Source organism: Anopheles stephensi, chromosome 3 (assembly GCF_013141755.1).
Source record: "Anopheles stephensi strain Indian chromosome 3, UCI_ANSTEP_V1.0, whole genome shotgun sequence".
Classification (NCBI taxonomy): domain Eukaryota; kingdom Metazoa; phylum Arthropoda; class Insecta; order Diptera; family Culicidae; genus Anopheles; species Anopheles stephensi.
Window position 1 is genome coordinate 47141447 of NC_050203.1, and position 19571 is coordinate 47161017.

Below are 19571 nucleotides of genomic sequence, written 5' to 3' on the forward strand. Positions count from 1 at the left end.
TTGGTTCTAAAATTGCTGAGTATATGAGATCTGAGTTAACAGGAATTTTGATTTTATTTTTGCTGTCAAATTTATTTTAAAAATCAAAGCCGAGCTGTCAAAGTGGATGTCCTGCAAGAGGTCACTTGGTGAAAAAGCGCCAACACCGTTGACGTTTCAAATATTTATGTTTTCCTGTGTGTACAAACATTGTCAGTGCGGGAATTGGCATCGCTGCAGTATCGTAACGCGTTTCACCGGGACGTTGGATGTTACGCTTAGCAAAAGCCTCCATTCCCTCAGTAAAACTCTATGCTCAAGCTCGTGCCTTAGCCAGTGCATGTGGTGCCAGCATGAAATATTTGAATGTAGCGGAAAAAAATGATGCAGCGAAAACGATTGCCGGTTTGCTATCCCGGGGTTCCTCACAACGTGTAAGTACTCGCACGAGCGTTTTGTACCATTCTTCGTGGTAAGTTAACAATCGACCTCGAACTTGTTTTCTCTTCCCTAGAGAGAAGGCTACTCTCCGTACAATAAAATCTACGAGTTCAGCTACAATCTCCATGGGCAAAACATACAAATGATAATGACTTCAGTGTCGGGGCACCTTTTAAATTACGAATTCCTGCCAAGCTTTCGTGGCTGGCAGAGCTGCAATCCGGAGGATCTGTTCGATGCCCCCGTGCGTAAAAGCTGTCCCGAGCAGTACGAGAAAATCAAAAAAACGCTCGAACGGGAGGTGCGCGGTTGCTCGGCACTGATCATCTGGACCGATTGCGATCGAGAGGGTGAGAACATTGGGTTCGAAATCATCGAGGTGTGCCGTGCGGTGAAACCACAGCTGCGGGTTTTGCGGGCCAAGTTTTCCGAAATCACTGCACCATCGATTAAGCGTGCCATCGAGAATCTGGTCCAGCCCGACGCTCGTCAAAATGAGGCGGTCAACGTGCGCAGCGAGCTGGACCTGCGAATCGGTGCCGCTTTCACGCGCTATCAAACGCTGCGGTTGCAGAAAATTTTCCCCCAGGACATCTCGAACAATCTGGTGTCGTACGGTAGCTGCCAGATACCGACGCTTGGCTTCGTAGCGCAGCGGTACAAGGAGATAGAAAACTTCATCCCGCAATCGTTTTGGAAAATAAAGCGTAAGTTACTGTCTTCTAAATGGTCGGCTGCAATCTTAATCATTATGCTTTACAGTGACACACACGATCAACGAATTGACGGTCGAGTTCCATTGGTCACGCAATCGTCTGTTTGATAAGCAGTGTTGCGAGGCGTACCTAATGCTTTGCCAGCAGAGCCCAGTAGCGAAGGTAGTGAACGTTACCGAGAAGCCCAAAAATAAATGGCGACCTACCCCGATGGATACAGTGGAATTGGAGAAGCTGGGTTCGCGAAAACTCAAGATGAACGCCAAGCAAGTGATGACGATAGCGGAAAAACTGTACACCCAAGGTAGGTATTACCATAGAAGCGATTACCGTAAAGCGATTATTGGGTAATGTTGTGGTCCAATTTCAGGTATCATCAGCTACCCTCGTACCGAAACAAACATCTTCACCGGTGACATGAAGCTGGAGCCACTCGTACAGGCCCAGGTTAGCAGCGATCAGTGGGGTGCATTCGCCGAAAAGGTGCTGCAATGGGGCATCAATCCACGCAATGGCAAAAAGTCCGATCAAGCCCATCCTCCCATACACCCCACCAAACTGCCGACCAATCTGTCCGGCGACGAATGGCGCGTGTACGAGCTGATCGCACGCCACTTTCTGGCCTGCGTTAGTCGCGATGCAACCGGTTCGGAGACGATCGTCAATGTGATCGTCGGCGAAGAGGAAGAGTTTACTGCCTCGGGCCTATGCATCCACGAGCGGAACTACCTCGAGGTGTATCCGTACGATCGCTGGAACGCAAAGGAAATACACGCGTACCGCGTTGGGCACACGTTCGAGCCGACGGAGCTGGGTCTGCACGAGGGCGCAACGACCGCACCGAACATGCTGACCGAAGCGGACCTGATTGCGCTGATGGAAAAGCATGGCATCGGCACGGACGCAACGCACGCCGAACACATCAACACGATCAAGGAACGGGGCTATATCGGCGAGCGGGACCGAGGATTTCTTGTTCCCGGAACGCTCGGCATGGGGCTGGTGGAAGGGTATGAAATGATGGAACTGCGCCTGGCACATCCGGAACTGCGGGCCGGACTCGAAGCGGATCTGAAGCTCATATGCGAAGGGTGTAAAAATCCTGCCGAAGTGCTGGCGGAACAGGTTGCCAAGTACAAGGAGGTGTACCGGACAATGTCTCAGAAGGCACGGGCGCTCGATCGTGCGCTGGGCCAGCGGTTGAACCAAACACCGCGAGATCCACCGCCGGATGGTGATGGTGGTGGTGGCGGCGGGGGTGGCGCTGTCGCAGCAGTTGGAGCATCTGCGGCACCCATGAAAGAGGTCTGCAAGTGTCCCAAGTGTGGCAGCAAAATGTGCGTCCGGTCGAAGCGTGACTCGTCCGGCTATTACCTCGGGTGTATCGCCTTTCCCGAGTGCAGGAACAACATCTGGTTCGACGACGCGATACGTGAGGTCAACGTGCTCGACGAAACGTGTGCCCGCTGTGGCAGCAAAAAGATTGTGGTCAAGTTCCGCAGCGTACGGTTTTACGCTTTGTTGCAAAGCACGGACATGGAGGAATATCGGTTCTGCATCGTGTGCGATGATAGGTTTCGCAATTTGTTCAACATTAACGAGTCGAGCGTGCGGGTGCCTGCGGCCGGTGGTGCGCGTGCGACACCGAACATGGGATCGGTACCCGCAGCTAGCAACACGACAAGCTCTTGGGGTTCGGGAAGCTTAACGGAACGCCGAACAGCGCAAACTTCCTCCAACACAACCACAAGCAGCGGAATCGGACGCTCGAACAGTACGTCTGGCTCTAGTTCCTGGGGGACGGGACAATCCGGCAGCACGACCAGCAACTGGGGTGGAAGTCAGTCGTCTAACCGTGGCGGAGGATCATCATCTACCTGGGGCAAACCGGCAAACAATCGCAACGATGGTGCGAGCCAGAAGCGTAGCAGCGGCTTTGGCGATTCAAACCCTCCGCGGCAAAGTTCCTGGAAAAGTACGTCCAACACTTCAAGAGTTGGTAACGATGGTGGTGGTGGTGATGCCGAGATTATGTGCCGCTGTGGTACACCGGCGTCACGGTTTACGGTAAAGAAGGATGGTCCGAACAAGGGAAGACCGTTCTTCTCCTGCCCCAATCAGGCCAGCTCGTGTGGGTTCTTTAAGTGGGGCGATGAAAACATGCCTCCAACGACGTCGGCATCGGGCAGCGGGTCGGTCGGTTGGGGCTCTGGAGGCACGAACTCGAGCGGGTCCAGCTGGGGACGCAGCAGTAACGATACTACGAACAAGGCGACGAAAACGAGCCGCAAGTGTGGCATCTGTCGACAGGAAGGCCACACGAAAAACAAGTGTCCGCAACGGGGCGATTCAACCGATTATTGATCCAATAAAGCAATAAGTGCCAAATGAAACCATTTCAATAAAAATGGTTTCAAATTTTAATATAAAACTGTTCATTCATTTTGAAATCGTGCGATTAAGAAAGGATTGTTTTATAGGGGTTTTTACACGTTTTTCCTCGTCGTTTTATTTCTCTCACAATGTATAAAAAATATTCCATCTGGTTTTGTTTTAACGGTGCGCGCGGCGGATGCTGCCAACTCTGTTCCTCCTATCGTTAACGTGCACTCTTTCATGCTGATCGGACTATGTACAGCGAATGTTGCCACAGGGTACAGGATATTGGATGCAGGGATTGCAAAGGTGTTCCTATCACTTATTAAGCCGCATCTCTTTGCCAACGAATTTAGCGCGTCAAGTGTGCTCCATTATTCACCGTTTTTAAACGGCAGCTGCTCAGCCTTCTTCCCATGTTGCGTATAATACATGCTCATATGCTGCCTCTTCGAGCAGCAGCTTTAAAGGCTACGGGTTCCTTACAGTTGCCTTGTATCTTCATCAGCATCGTTAACAGTAAGCGGTAGTTAAATTAGATTTAAGCCTAGCGATTATGCACATACTCAATAAAGCGTGCCACACCTCGGGCGGTTCTTCGGAGGCACTTCGGGTCGTCTTTTCATTACTCATTACTCATTAGCTACACTAATTCCGTGTGTTATTGGTCTACATTAAATGCATACATTCTTTTCAAATAGTTTTCCCCTGTTGCGACCGCCATCTTATTACCTTTTATTGTCGTCTAAGATAGATTTAAATTATTGTATTATGAACCCCCCCTGTCTCTCTCTCGCTCCCGCTCTCTTTTTCTCACGCGCGCTCGCGCACCTTTCAAATCGCAGTTCTTTACGGAGCGCCCGCGATTAAGCATTCACATTCACAGCCGTGGTCGCAGCATCTATATTGACTCATCCGCGCGCTAGCAACATTAACCTTCTAACTGTCGCTCCATCACTCACAACAACCTCAAAAACCGATCCTTCCAGACTTCTTTTGGGAGAAGAATTAATTTGCGATTTTCTCTATGCGCGCTCTAGGCCCTGGTCCAAACACCGGGAGGCCGGGCAATAAATAACTGTTTTATGATCGATTTCTACAAAGCATTACAATACTAACAACGAGCTTGTCCATTTTAATACAAACGAAAGGGGGTTAGGATATGGACGACCAATTCAGTCCCAAACAGCTTGACGCGTGTGATAAGGCCGCCACCAGAACAATGTTCCTGTTACGTTTCGTTTTGATTGTTTTGGGTATCACTGGAAAGTAGAGCCATTAGAGTGTTGTGTTTTCCTTCTTTTCTTTAGTTTACAGCAGCGGTGATTAGTGTTATCGGGTTCCTTTTAAAACAAGTGCACAGTCCTCCGCCTGGACGATCGAATGTTGGGCAGTAGCTTTTTGAAGCGACGATGTTACCTTCCGTTTACAGCCTTATGCGAAGCCCTGTGATGGGAGGTTCTGCAAAGAGACATAGTCCAGGGAAAGTGGGAAACATGAACATCATTCAAACAACCATTTCATACATTTAAAAAACAGCATTGTGGCAACACTGAAGCATTGACGAGAAGGGGATGCCAAAACAATTCACATCATTTCAACCAATATTGGAAAAAAGCAAGCTCACACAAGGCATTCGCAGCGAAAGGAAAATATAATGTTCAAACACACCCCCAGCTCAAATCTTGGCCAACATTTTGTACAGTCCTTGTGATTTTGCTGCTTCTGCTCGCTGTTCTGTGTGGGTAGCAAACCGAGTGTAAAGAAATGCTTTCGTCCAAAATGTACAGTGCTTTTAATCTAAAAGAAGGAAGCCACAGCGTGAAACAAAACGAAAGAAAAGGAGCGAACACGTGTTTATCTAAACACAAGATATTCAAAGACTTACCTCAGCCATATTTAGGGCAACAAAACATCACACACACACAAACACAACTTCAACAAAACTCATAAATGCGCTACAGGTGCGTTTGATGAAAGTATAGAACAATCGTAAATCATAAACTATAAACAGAATGATATGAAACGGTTTAGTGAAATAACTAGCATGTGCATATCTACCATTAGTATTAGAGAGGATGATTTTGAGCCAGCAGAGTAGTAGAGTTAGAGTGACGTGCCTACCGTTCGACCGAAGAGTACCATCTTCATTAGGACGTATTTGAACTTATTACACGAGTCGAAGAACTAGACTGGACAGGGGGGATTTTGTCCCTGAGCTAAGAAAATTGAAACAGCGAATTACATCTTGACGGACGCCGCTTCAAGTGCTACAACATCTTCTAGCTCCCAGAGAAAGGAGATAATGACTAATAAGCGATCGATGACAACGCTAACGATCTAACTAATATGACAAAGTTATATCAGACTATCGAATAGCAGCTAATAAATAGCCAAATTGTAAATTTGGAACATTATTTTTACGACGCTCATCGAGATTAGGATCTTCGCTGATTTAAGCTGTTGTAGTCGAATTGGAGTTCAATTTTTATCACCATCCACCACGGTTTGTATTTTCTTAATGCAAACGTTATCAAATTAAATGTAAATTACTTTCGTTTACACTACATTGATGTTAGCTATGGAATTTGTTAAAGTTTAGTGATTAGTCATGCAGATAAATAGCAACAATGTTACTGTGTGTGTGTGTGTTAAGCAGAGTGATAGAACCCAGTCCAGATTTGTACATGTACAAACACTCGAACACCATTACCATACAAAACAAACACCGCGGTAAACACACAAACAAGCCAATGCCTAGAAAACCGAAAGAAACAGCAGACACAACCGGCACAGAAAGCATTAAAAATTATTTACCCCCAGGGATGTTAACAAGTAACGCAATCTACTGCCGAAGGCTTCTCGCAGTGGATCGAAATTAGACAGATATTGAAGGCTTGGACATGCTGCTGATAGATGATGATGGTTCGATCGTTTCCTCCGCATATACTACATCGGACGGAGGGAGTTTGCTTTGCTCTGCTCGGCGCTTAGTAACCGAAACGCTGCCGTGGTGCATTGCGCTCGAGTATTCCACCGACGGCCGCAGTGGTCGTGGCGGAACGCTTTCTCGTGATCAGCGTACTGGATTTCGAGTGATTGCTTGAGGTTGTGTGTGTTAAGTACCTGAATATGGATGAGGCAGACGTCGAACGAGACCAGGTTACCAGCAGATTCTCACCTCTTCGTTTTTCTTCCTTGTACTGCAGCGTTACCCGCACGCCTTCGCAGGGCCAAATGGTATTTTTGATCACGCGGTACGTGAATCTGTGGAGTAGGTAGGGCCGAACAGGTTAGATCAGTGTCGCTGAATCGCCAGATGTATACATACCGTGGTAAGAGCGCAAGTACGGAAGAAAGCAACGTAATCAGATAATACTGCACTGTACTCATGCTCATGTGGATAACCCAATAGTTGGATGGCAATCCGAAGCAGTTGACACAAACTGAATTGTACGCAAATGCAAACGCATAGAACGACACCAGGCTGATCACGATCGACAAGACATGTAAGATTGTCTATTAGATTGGAAGGGAAAACGACAAAACAAGCGATCGGTTATTAATGGCATTGAAGTGAAAACGGCGTTGAGCAGCGGCCCATCTACGTACCCATGATTTAATTTCTATGGCACAGTGTAGCAGCATCGTAAACAGGCAGGACGATGTGATAGTCGTACCAAACACCCATATGTCCACGTCCGAGCCCCAGTACGCTGCCTTCGCTACGAAAAATATCACCAAACTCTGGTACACCGCATCGAGCATCACGATCCAAAACGTCGACCACTTATAGCCCTTCCCCCGACGACCCTGCAAACGGGGGGCGAGAGAGAGAGAGAGAGAGTGCATGCAAAAAGATAGTGAATAATTCCACCGCGGTCGACGCTGCCGACAGAGCTGCCATACGTACATGCTGATACAACTGCGGATAGGCCAGCAGAAGGTCGTCGATAATCTTCTTATCGTACACCCCGATCGCCAACGGAGGCAAGGCAGTAAATAGTAAATTGTAGATCATTAAGTACACCTGATCGATCATGACAGCACCGGAAAATCCGCAGTAAAATTGATACCAGAACAGAAGAAACACGAATGCCTGCAAAAGTTGTGTACGAACATGCATTAGAACACGGCATACTCTCCTCTCATTGCCCGTTTGGTGCCAGCATTCGTACCGCATTTTTGTAGAAAAAGTATATGATCATGCGCGCCAGCCGATCGTAATTCCAGTGTCCGTGAACGAGCAGCAATTTTTCCAGCATTTTAAACTTGGCAATGGAAAAGTCCGAAGCCATTACAGCCTGCATGCCTTCCTGTCCGCAGATACCCACGCCAACGTCGGCCATCTACAACGTAAGAAAAGATGCACCACATTTAAACTACCAGCGCACGAGGTGAGCTAGGAGAGGCAAACACTTGCCTGTATCATTGAAACATCGTTAGCTCCATCGCCGATAGCTAGTGTGCTGATCCGCAGTTCCTCCTTAACCACCTTCACGAGGAACGCTTTTTGTAGCGGGGTCGCGCGACAGCACAGCACGGACGAACAGTAGCGGGTCAGTCTTAGGAATGGCTTGGTGAGATTGGACCGCAGATCCAGGATGAAGGTCAACGTTTTACCGTCCACAACAAGGGCTCGTGTTTTGTCCAGCTGATCGAACGCGTCGTCATCGGTGGGCGCACCGTTGGAGTTGAGTTGTTTTTCGATTTCGTTGAGGTAAAAGTTTATGCTTGCTTCCGCCGAGTCGCGTGATCGTGCCGTCAGCTTTAGAATGTCCATCTGCGAGTTGAACAACTTGGCTGAGTATGCAATGTTGATGGCCGTTTCGGCCTTATCACCCGTCAGCACCCAAATAACGATGCCGGCTTGCAGCAGCGAGCTGATCGTCTCGGGAACACCTTCCTGCAAACGATCCTCAATACCGGTTGTCCCGACGAGGGTTAAGCCTCTTTCGAGCAGCACGAACGAATCGCGGATCTTACGCTCCCGGCTCTCCATGCTTAGTTCGCATTCTTCGTGCTTGCTGTACCATTCGCTAAAGTCGGTCGGATCTAACTTTCGCTTTGCCATGACTAGCACACGCAAACCCTGCCGGGCGTACACATTAAGCTGGTGCTGGGTCTGCTCTCGCAACCGATACTCTTCCGAGCCTGGTGTGCACGGTACTAGATTTGGCATGATGCTACTGTCCGCACCCTTCGTATACAGTACCACCTCCTGCGTGCCGGTTCGACGTACCACCACCGACATACACTTGCGGGCCGAATCGAAAGGAAGCACTTTCAGCACCTCGTACTCTATAACGCCTTCACCTGGGATGCTGACCAGGACATGGTTTGGGCTGCGGTTCACCAGACAGCAGTCGTAGCTGAAGGCCGCATTGACAAGGGCCAGTTCGTCGGGGCTTTCCGCTTCGTAGATTGGTCGACTGGAGGCAGGCGATGACGAACCTTGGGAGAAAGACTTGTGGAATTTTGAGGCGCCACTGCTGCTATTGTTCGATGCGAATCGATTTTTGCTGCTGCTAGTGCTGCCGGTACTGCTCCTGTCAACGCTCTTAAAAACTCCACCACCCTTCGCACCACTGGCCACGTTGCCCAGCTTGGCTACGAGCGATTTCACCTTTGCCGTCGGCGTGGTCAGTGATTTTAGCCGCATCGGTGGACTTTCCGACATAGGCGATGTTTCCGCCGAGCTGCTGATCGGCGACAGTGATGGCACGTGTGTTGCTTTTAGGGGCAGCGAGGAAGGCGCATTCGGTGGCGGAGAAGGCGTAATGGATCGAGACTCCGTCAGCCGAGCGTACCGATCCCCGACCATCGGATCACACGCCGCAAGCGGGAGACTTCCTCCGTCCGACTCGACCAACGCGGGACGCACAAGCGTAACGCTCGTATCGCTATCGTTCATCTCGATCACACCGCTCGCATTCATGTTATCCCTGTGCGGGGTCGCACTCACTACCACCGTGTTGCATATAGCCAGCACCAGAAAGAATTCCTGTATTTGATTAGCGACAGTTTCATTTCCACCCTCACTCGTTCCTCGACCGATTCCCGGGTTCGTCTCCAGCAAAGATGGTGGTGCATTGCCTCGGAAGTTTTCAAGCAAACTTAGATTTGGCTGGAGAATCGGAACCGGTGCACCAATCTTGTTCAGCTCCTTTTCCTCCTCCGTCTCCGGGTGGTTGTAGTCCACGCCCACGATCGTGCAGCGCCGGAATATCATGCGGTTTTCCGTCAGCGTGCCCGTTTTATCCGAAAACACATACTGTATTTGGCCGAGCTCCTCGGTGATGTTCATCGCCCGGCATTCGGTACGCTTGTTCGAGTCCGGATCGTACAGCTCTATGTTGTTGTGTATGTGGTACACCTGCATCAGCTTGCACAGCTCGATCGTAACGTACAGCGAGAGCGGTATCATGATCTGCAAGATTATGACAAACGTCCAGAAGGCTAGCAACCCTTCATAGTCGGGACTGATTTCGAACGGCAGGAACGGTATTCGGAATGTATCGTTGGCACTGCCACCGGAGGTATCGTCATTGTCCGCATCGGTGGCATAGAAGGAAAGCCACAGCTTGCACCCGACGGCACCGATGATACAAAGCACGATCAATATGATAACACACCTGTGAAACGATAAGCGGTCGAGATTAGGGGTGCACTTAACGATTGAATGTAATTAAACTAATCGAAACTTGATTTACATCAAAGAAACAACCACCACATAGCACATCGGTACGAAATGCTCCACCACTCACCATATCACATCGATGTTCATCTGCTGTTCGACGCGCGATCGCTTATACCTGGGACCGCTGTTGTTTAGCATCGCTTTGGTTTCGTGCCCCGCATAGACAACGATTCCTTCCGCATAGTCCGTGTTCTAGGTGAGAGGCAAGCGAATCGATGTTATCATTTTGAATACATCATCCCCAAATCACGCCTGTTTGAACGGTACGTACCTTTAGGCGACTTTCTCTCAGCAGCAAGCTTTCGGTTGAAACAGGGACTCGTTCGCCGGAGGGATGTATCACAGCACCGTGGAAGCGGTAGATTTTCGTTGACGGTGCATCGACCTCGATTCGACTGATGAACTTGTTCGGTGCGAAGATATGTTGCTTCTCGACAAAGCCTCGTACCACCTGCGTAACAGGAGCGTTCGGTAAGGTTCAGACTTTTGTTTCGCGAATACATAATAGTTGCGCTAGCGTATAACGTTTGTTCTACCAACCTGCCGTCGTTTTAAGTTAGTCTCCCCATCCAGATCACACGTGTCGATGTAGCAAACACCGTGTGGATCGCTTGATTTGAGCAGCAGTATGTCGGCCGGCACAGTCTCGTTGTTGGACAGGTGGACCAGATCTCCGACGCGCACATCTTGCCAGAGAACTTTCTTGTAGCGTTCTGATTCACTGCAAAGTATTGGAGAGAAAACCCTCTGGTGAGCTACATCTTTAAGCTAAACAAAGGTAACATTATTCGCGGATATTAAGCGTTAAGAGCATTAGTCGGAGGTTACATTATTCAAATCACGTGCAACTGCATGCGAAATGTGTTTTAAACGCTTTAAAATTTCCGCAATAGTTCAACGGATTTGCTTTTTCCCCCCCCCTAAACCCCGTGTCTCTCTGTGAACAACCTTTTGAGACTTCAATCTGAATGAAACGCTGGCTCTTCAAGCTGACTAGAATTCCTAATGTATGCTAATGGAATAATTCATCTGGTCAAAAGTTCAATTCAATATTTTTCTTGAGCGCGTTCGTGGCCGTTGTTGATCGTCGCTGCGAGGGGCGTGTGCTTGGTTTAAACTACAGTTAGGAATGTTAACAGTATCGTTCGTAGCCGATAATCATAATTCAAGCGTTGACGATTAAAGCAAGTGGGATCGTGGAAGCGTTGGGTCGTCGCGCTCTACTGGGTTGTCGTCTCCGCGCGACGAACGGCATCGCTATTTCGAGCACGTACCACTTGTTATTCAATTCCAAGTGTCAAATGGATCAAATACAATGTTTCCTTTTCATTACGCGCTGAATCAATGCTCTAGTTAAAGCAAACGATGCTTGTGCTGCTTTTTACAATATGCTACATTCTGTATGAACCAGTGCACAGTGATGAAATGAACTAATAGCCCCAATTAACGCCATGATCTCCGAAAGGAGATTCGAGAGTGTGGACAACATATTGGCAACAGATTAAGATGCATTTTACGATCAAAGCAAACATTATAGTTTACTAGACAAAAAACTACAATCAACTAGTAATTGTTCGAGACAAAGTGGGAATAGCTCAGGTCGGAGCACGGTTTTCGACACCCAAGACGACACACAAACGACATTGGGTGCGTTGTGCAATTATCGCATTCATATCCCTAATGCATGCATATTTATTTCCAGATGGTTACAATCATCCGCGTTCCAATGATACACGTCAGCCTTTAATTATTCCGTTTGTTGAATTATGTTGCTGATAACGAGCATGTGTAACCCGCCATTGTCGTAAAGCGCAGAGCAACGGATGTAACGTATACAATATTTATCTTCCCATTACACAGGACCCCTGGACTTGTGCTCACGGTCACCAATTTACTCAACATGACCAAATACTTAAAGGCTGATCGTTTAATGACACACAAAGTCCCACAAGTTACGGCTGACACATGTGTGTGCGTGTGTGTTTGCATGTGTATTTGAACTGGTGAACAATAAGTCCTTGTGGCTACCGTGGTAATGCTTCCTTTCGAGACACGCTAGATGTTTTCCTTTGATTACTTATTCAATCATTTACCGAGCATTCTCCGCCCAATGGTATCGGTATCAATAATTCATTCCACCTCGCTGGCGCGGATTTATTTGCCCGAGCGGAACTTGCAGACATTTTACCGATATCTCTTGTCCGCTTCCCTCTGTGTGTATATTATTGAACGTCAGCGGACCCATTTTCTAAAAAAAAAAAAAAACAGCGGACCACACCAGGTGGAAAACTGGAAATTCCATTACATTCTACGGCTGTGCTGTTCCGGTCCCTTAGATCATTTCGACACAGCCTTATTAGCAGCGAGAGGAACCAATGTTCTCGTGATCGATATCGATGAAAGATGCATGTAGTTTATGATGGTGGAAAAAAAATCATCACTACAGATAAAATAGTACATTCTTTCGTGCAACAAATTTCTACTGCTACGACCTTTTACAGGTCAAGCAAAAAAAAAAGGGATAGTACATCGTTGCCGGAAAATAGTAATTTTGAATTATAAATCATGTGAACGTATGTTTCAAGCGGCTATCCGAAAAAAAAAAGATTGCGTCTAATAACTTCATGCCCGCGCACATGGACACGTGCAATACATTTTTTGTTTTGTCCAAAAAAGTGCGAACGTTCATGATTACTTCAGGGCCGCATATGGATGGTGTTGCAGAAGCCGACCAATCTGACCAATCAATATCCGCTTCTCCATCGGAGGTTCATTACCAGCGGGCCATGCATTACTACGTCCAATCTGGCCTCTGACATTGGCACGGTTCTGCCAGTCACGGAAGAAGAAAGTGTACACACGCGCGTAAAAAGTTCACCGCCAAACGAACTGCATCGACGGAGGAAGAGCGGCAAACACACACGAATTCGCCTCGGACCTACCGGTGTAGTACTACAGCATGATAACCTTCCGCGCGGTTTTCCTTCCTCCCTTGCTCCACCACTCACTAATTCGAGTCTGTATCGTGGCGAGCGATGGCCAATGCACATGGCCTGGCATCACACGGCTATGGGCCATTTTGTCGCCATGTCCACGATGCGGTTAGCCATTGATTGATATTTACTGGTGACATCGGGAGTAAGCTTTCATTTGGCCTGGCTTTCCCTTTCCTGTGCCACACCTCACCTTACCATATTTTCCACGGCTGAGAGTGATCGACGAGGGCGCATATGGGCGCCGAGCGTGGTGGTACTTCGTCCTCGAGGAATTTAATATCTAGCGGCATGGAAATGTGTTCTTCAACGCGTGCGATAGCCTCACGCCAAGGTTTGTGCTTATATGAGACTGCCCATGCGAACGCTCGACACCCGTCCTTGCATTCGTTCGTCAAATGGTACTGACGCGATATGGAATTCTCTACCTTTGGAGTGTTTGGTGGGGATGTAATGAACCATGCAGGAAAGAAAACAAGTGTCAACATGGAGTGTGCACATTGAACGTTGCGTGTGGTGACGTACCGGGCTAGGCACTTCACGTGTACGGAGTGCCAGTGCCTTCAAACAGATAAACCGAACAGAACATACCTTATGGTTGTATTGACGGCACTAGAGTAAAAATAGTTGAACAATATTTTTTTATATCTTTCGTCGATTAAACCGAGAGTTTAGAATGAAAAATTCATTGATTTCCATACTTTTATCTTGTACGTGCGATTGGAGCCAACTTCCCCACATTTGTTCAACAAGAATTTCAAGTAAGTCACAGTAAACAAACGTCATTGGTATTCCCAGATATTGATAGTATTTAGGAAAAATGGCCTTATCTGGATCTTCAAAATTCAACAACAGACGGGTGATTGGAATACAAATATCAAATTTTCATAAACAACTCTTCACATGCGCCATGCCATACATAGAATTATGTTCCGCTCAGTGATGCACAGTCAATTTCTCTAACTTATGCTCCGAGTTTTAAATATTAGATGGCTGCTCACCACGCGACTCCGCGAATAAATATTGCTATGCCAAGCGGTACATACATAAGCTAGGAAAATGATGAACGAGCCGTAATGATGGTAGGTACTTTACTTTCACTACCTCGCACTGACCGAATGACTGACTGAGCGAGGACGGGCTGTGTTTGGCTATGTTCCGGAAGCACGATGCTCACGTGACCGACGCCGAGCATAAGTAATCATGTGAAGGAACTGAACGCCAAAGCGAAGCAAAAACACTGGCAGCCAGCCCGCCCTTTCAGTGCTAGTCACCGTCCTGTCCATCGTTGGAAATTCCATCCGGTCATGGTCAAATCGCCGCGTGAGCTTTGCAGCGTGCTGATGTTGTGGTGGCCGAGCGGGGGCAGTGGTGGTATCAGTGCGAAGGTAATTTACTTTACACCTGCGTTACCGCCACCGGCAACCCGCCTAGTGTGCGTCTGTGTGACGTATGTCCATTTAAGCGCAACCGCAGCCAATGATGACAAACGCGGGACACACAAAAGCTAAGGGTTTGAGGTGCAACACTCCATTTCCTGCACATTGAACAGGCGGCGAGGCGAAGGTGCACAACACGTTTATTCGGTAGTGGCGCACATTCACTTCCGCGAGCGGGACGGAGCGAAGCATGGATGCGACCTTGAACCTAATCGTACCAGTTACTTACTAGTCGCGAAGGCACCTCTGGACGGCTGATCCGGTTGGTTCACTACACAGGTTGATTGCGAAAAAAAAGCGACTACATACATTCGAAAACTGGTTTGGGGTGGCCGAGCCGAGGTTCAACTAGCTGCTGCTGTGCCTTTGTCACGGCCCGGTCGAGCAACAATGAAGGGTATTTGTTTGTCTACGCTTTTGGGTAATTGGGACAGCTAGTTGGGTCCAGCTCCACTGCTTGTGGTAAATATTAAAGCGATTCCTCGTCCACGTGCATATGCTCGGTACATCTAATCCTTTTGTCGGGTCTTCCACGGGCGTTCGCACATGTATGCGACAGTACGAGTAAGGTGTAGGGCCGATCTGTGTTCCGGGTGGTCGGTCAACAGTGCCACATGACTTAAAAATTAAAACAACATGACATTGCGTATGAACTCGTACGAGACATTTTTCAAATATGTTCCTCGCTTAGGTAGTACTTCAAATAGCGAAAATTAACTTCAAAGCACACATAGTTAAGGTGTACAAATAAAAAAGCAATTATCCATATACATATGATGGAAGAAGCTTAGTGAAGATGATGATCAGTCACATAGTAACAGTTGATAGTTCCGTTCAAATATCGCAAAGATGCTACTACACTGAATAGACGGATTATGACTTATTGCCGGGCGGTCATCGAAACGACTATTGAGAGGCCAACGGCGATTAGCAATAAGGAGCTGTAATTGATGGAACACCGTGGGAGGCAAACACAAAACGATGCCGACACGGATGCGTCACCTTCGTCAGATGTTCGCTAGAATGCTGCCTCAGAAATACTGTACATACCCTGTGCTTTATGGTGTAATCAAACATTGTTTTCTCGTTGCAAACGGTGCAACCAACGTACCGGTGGCCCATTGAATACATATTGAATCAGCAGTTCTTTTGTTGTAATAAATCGATGAGCCATCATATATGATCGTAAGATTGGAGCGTACGGTATTGATTCAATTCGAAAATGTAACGAAAGCATAATCCCAGCATGCGCTGGTTTGCTTACAATTTAATGGGCTGATGGCAACGAGCACGGAACGAACCACAAACGTTTCGTCGCCCGGGAATGTTTCCAAGAGGGAAAGGACAATATTTTTCCTCCAGAAGCATCGATGCGCAAACCGTTTATCTACCGCGTTCGCCAACAACGGAACTAAGACGATGGGCATGATGATTATAATGATGTTGGTGAAGCATCGTTACTCTTCACAAACATACACTTTGTTGTTATGATTATTACTCTTCGCCGCACCTTCCGTGTTTGTACCTGGGCTAGTAAATAACACGGAACCCGGGCAGCACCGCACCGGTGATGCACAATAGCACAAATGACTTCTTTCATATTTTGCTGTACTATAAACAAATGATCTCTACCGCCTGGAGGTACGTTTCACATTCATTTTCCCACCCCGAAGTAGTGCGCGTAACAGTAGCAGTACTGTGGAGGTAAGTGAATAGTGGACGAAGTTAAAATTGATATAGTATCTAAATTTAAAAAAATACTGTACCTATTTCACAACTATATAAAGCCATGACATAAAATGTTGTAATGCAGTAAGCACAGATGAAGCAAAAAGGGAATTGGCAATTATCTCAATTTCGATAGTCGATTCGAAGCTATAGAATGTATTGGTTCAATACTGACCAAACCCACCTTCGCTACCATTAATGGGTCCATGATCAAGGGCCCAGACAGGGTATCGGCTGAAGGAGTTGCTCTAACGCTGGAAGGTGTGTCCCACCTTTCAAAACAGACAGCTACCAAAGTGACTATAATACTGTCAAATGATTTATAGTTGCTGCTTATTATAGACAGACCGCATCCCCGTACGTACGGCTGACTACTATACTACGGGTAAAACTAAGTCACAGAAAGCCAAGTGCCAAGGAAGAAGAAGCTTACTTTTCTTGTATTGAGCATTTTAGGACTAAAAAAAATTTCTGAGTTGCTGTATATTATTAGATCAGCGAGACTAATATAATAAAATTTAAACGCAAATTAAATTACATTACAAACACACATTAAAGAGTTTAGTGTTTAGATCGACAAAACAAAACTTCTATAGATATAAAAAAAACAATATATATGTTACCATCAGGGGAATTCCATCACACAGCTCTTTTAAAGTGGGCACCACCGTCTTATCACAATGACATTCGACATTCGAATCGTAATCGCAAGCGTTACGCCCTGCGGTTGTTGAGTCAAATCAAAACAACCAATTACACCTCCGGCCACTTTAAATGATTACTGCGATTCACGATTACCGGATTGCGATGTCCTGACCGAGGTCAAGGTTCGGGGAAATTATTGCCGGCGTAACAACAGTGGACGAAACCCCGGGATCGTCATTGATAATTGTGGCACTTATCGCATTTATTATTCATGCTGCCTAGGCGGGCCGCTGTTCGACGTCTTCAAGCTATCTTTCCTCGCTGGCTAGTTATGAATAACCAATTGTGTGGTTGGTATGTCCATAGGGCGAGGGAAACATCTTCAAGAAGGTAATTGTTACTTTAAAATAGACAAAAGAAGATATTATATTTCATGATATAAACAGAGAGAGAGTGTGTGTGCAAGTCCTTTAGGCTCAATATCATACTAGCTACACTTTAGATACGATACTAACTATTAAAGGTTTTGCATTGTTTTTTCCTCTTTTTTATTTCCATATTGTGAAATACACTTACTCTACACCGAATGGACTTTGTTGCCTTTCTTTATACCAATCTAAACCATACAGGCAGCCATTGCCGCAGAAAAGTTTAATGCCAATCGCTCTGCCACGGCCACATCCATCGTCAAACAGTAACGCGATCGGCCGACCAGAAGATTGTAACTGACATTAAGATCGGTCGCCATGTTGACCAACTGCTGCAAAATGGTGGGCGTTACGTTGTTGCTCTGGCTGAAGAACTGCAAAATTTCATGCAAACCTTAGATTAGCAGCGGTAATAGAAGAAAAATGTTAAGCAGTTTCCAAAAGACGTACCGCTGTCAGAAACGTGTCCAGCTGCATGCGAACACTGACGGGGCTAGAATTCGACAGCCCGCCAACAGCGCTGGTAAGTTGGTTAAAATATTGCGCTACATCTCTCTGGATGTCTCTAACCTTCGTCATCTGGGTGTTGGTGGCTGTCGATATGTCAAACTCACCGCCGGAAATACACTCACAAAAATTGTTCCGCACAAAGTTGCCGAAATTGTTGATGAAATTATTGAATAACTGCTCGCTGCACGATACACGGGTTCTGTTGGTCGCTTGTTGTATGGTGGACAGAAGTGCCTGTGTCATTACTCTGAAGCCCGATGCTAGCGCGCTGCCAAAGCTTGCCAGCGCATTGTCGCTGAACGTGTACCGTGTTTGTTCTAGTTTCGTTTCGATCACCTTCGTTTGTTCGGAGAGAGTGGTTAGGTAAGAGTTGTACATGTCGGTAGCTGCCTTTGCATATTCGGTGGCAGAACCGCCAACATACAGATCATTAAACTCCTCCATTCGCCTGGTAAACTGTTGCACTGACGACTGAATCGAGGACTGCATTTCATTCGCGGCCGAGCGAGAATTTTTGCTCAATTCGATAAAGCGTCCATAGGTTGACGTCATCCTACCCTCCACGCTTTGGAACGCCTGGTCCATGTTCGAGAGAAACATGGCCAACTTATCAGAGGCCAGCCGGAACGTGCTGCCCAGCCTGTTGATGAACGGCAGCACCACGGTCTCATGGTAGTCAGCCATTTCAGTTAACTTTTGGGCTACGGTGCTGACCTTCTGTTTCGGGATGGTGCCATAGAACGTAGTTTGCGAAATTCTGTTCGACGTAAATGTTAGCATACCCGGCTGCAGGGTGTTTTGGAAAAAGTCAATCACTTCATTGAGCGTGATGAGTATGGTGGAAAAATCGGGCGTGGAATTCTGCAGTATTAACCATTTGGCAAAGCGTTCGTCTATCGTGACGGCGGTGAAGGCTTTCATGCTGGTAAGAGCAACTGTGAAAATGGTGTTCAAATTGCCGCTGTTCGCATTCGTGACCGTATTCAGTTCCTGCGCGATCGCTGCGATAGATGTATAGGTGTCTGCTACCGAGCTGACAAAGGAAGTAGCACCACTTTGCAGCAGAAACGTACTGAACGACAGTTCTCCCAGATTGTTGACCGATTGTCTGATCTGCTGCGATACGGACACGAGTTTCGAACATGCGTTGGTAATGGTTGTCGCTTCAGGTATGTTCGGCGATACTTCTATACCGAACAACGCATCGCATCCCTTAAACAAAGTTTGCAAATCAGTCTTCGTCAGTACTACGTTGCGATGTTATAATACTTTAAATGTGTTAACTAACTAACGTAACGATAAAATGTGTCCCTTTTGAAGTCCCTTTTTGCCACAATACCACTTCTCGGTAAACGATTATGAACAACAGGAGGTCACATTTTATCACCGGTAGCTTAAGTTCTAATCAACTTACAGCAAGCGAAAGAAGCAGGAGACAAATTTTTATCAACCTCATTTTCGTTCCAAAACTTTTGAACTAAACCCACGCGCAATTCGGTAACACAATGTTAGCAGCGGATGTTCCTGAGTTACTATCGCCCAATCCGCTGCTCATCGTCTTACAACAGAGGCGGGCACAGCAAAACCAGCTGACAAAATAAAGCTTCACAATGCAT

General features: G+C 47.0%; 3 protein-coding genes across 15 annotated transcripts in view; 1 reads left to right on the forward strand and 2 right to left on the reverse strand.

The window, feature by feature from the left end:
- Positions 1-170: 170 nt before the first annotated feature.
- Positions 171-3572, forward strand: LOC118510567 (DNA topoisomerase 3-alpha). The gene is made up of 4 exons (XM_036052555.1): positions 171-413; positions 494-1127; positions 1183-1440; positions 1507-3572. Exons 1-4 carry the CDS (start codon positions 249-251, stop codon positions 3498-3500), a joined length of 3051 nt encoding a protein of 1016 aa, XP_035908448.1. The 5' UTR covers positions 171-248; the 3' UTR covers positions 3501-3572.
- Positions 3573-3613: 41 nt separating this feature from the next.
- Positions 3614-19571, reverse strand: part of LOC118510565 (probable phospholipid-transporting ATPase VA) — a 36501-nt gene continuing 20543 nt past the window's right edge. For 9 of the 13 annotated variants that reach the window (XR_004906033.1, XR_004906034.1, XR_004906036.1 and 6 more), the window contains exons 3-12: positions 10753-10933; positions 10484-10663; positions 10280-10404; positions 7936-10147; positions 7691-7861; positions 7426-7611; positions 7125-7325; positions 6844-7031; positions 6330-6779; positions 3792-4973 (exon numbers count right to left, since the gene is read on the reverse strand). Coding sequence is in view for 2 of the 13 variants with exons in the window: in XM_036052553.1 (XP_035908446.1) it covers positions 4928-4973; positions 6639-6779; positions 6844-7031; positions 7125-7325; positions 7426-7611; positions 7691-7861; positions 7936-10147; positions 10280-10404; positions 10484-10663; positions 10753-10933 (3631 nt within the window). In the remaining 11 variants the exon portion in view is untranslated. Of the gene's footprint in view, positions 4974-5183; positions 5313-6329; positions 6780-6843; positions 7032-7124; positions 7326-7425; positions 7612-7690; positions 7862-7935; positions 10148-10279; positions 10405-10483; positions 10664-10752; positions 10934-19571 lie in introns of all 13 variants that reach the window. The other 4 variants (XR_004906038.1, XR_004906031.1, XM_036052554.1 and 1 more) reach the window with 4 other exon arrangements.
- On the reverse strand, positions 17549-19501 carry LOC118510569. Its single transcript, XM_036052558.1, has 3 exons — positions 19370-19501; positions 17896-19167; positions 17549-17819 (listed from the first exon to the last, which is right to left on the reverse strand). Exons 1-3 carry the CDS (start codon positions 19409-19411, stop codon positions 17634-17636), a joined length of 1500 nt encoding a protein of 499 aa, XP_035908451.1. The 5' UTR covers positions 19412-19501; the 3' UTR covers positions 17549-17633.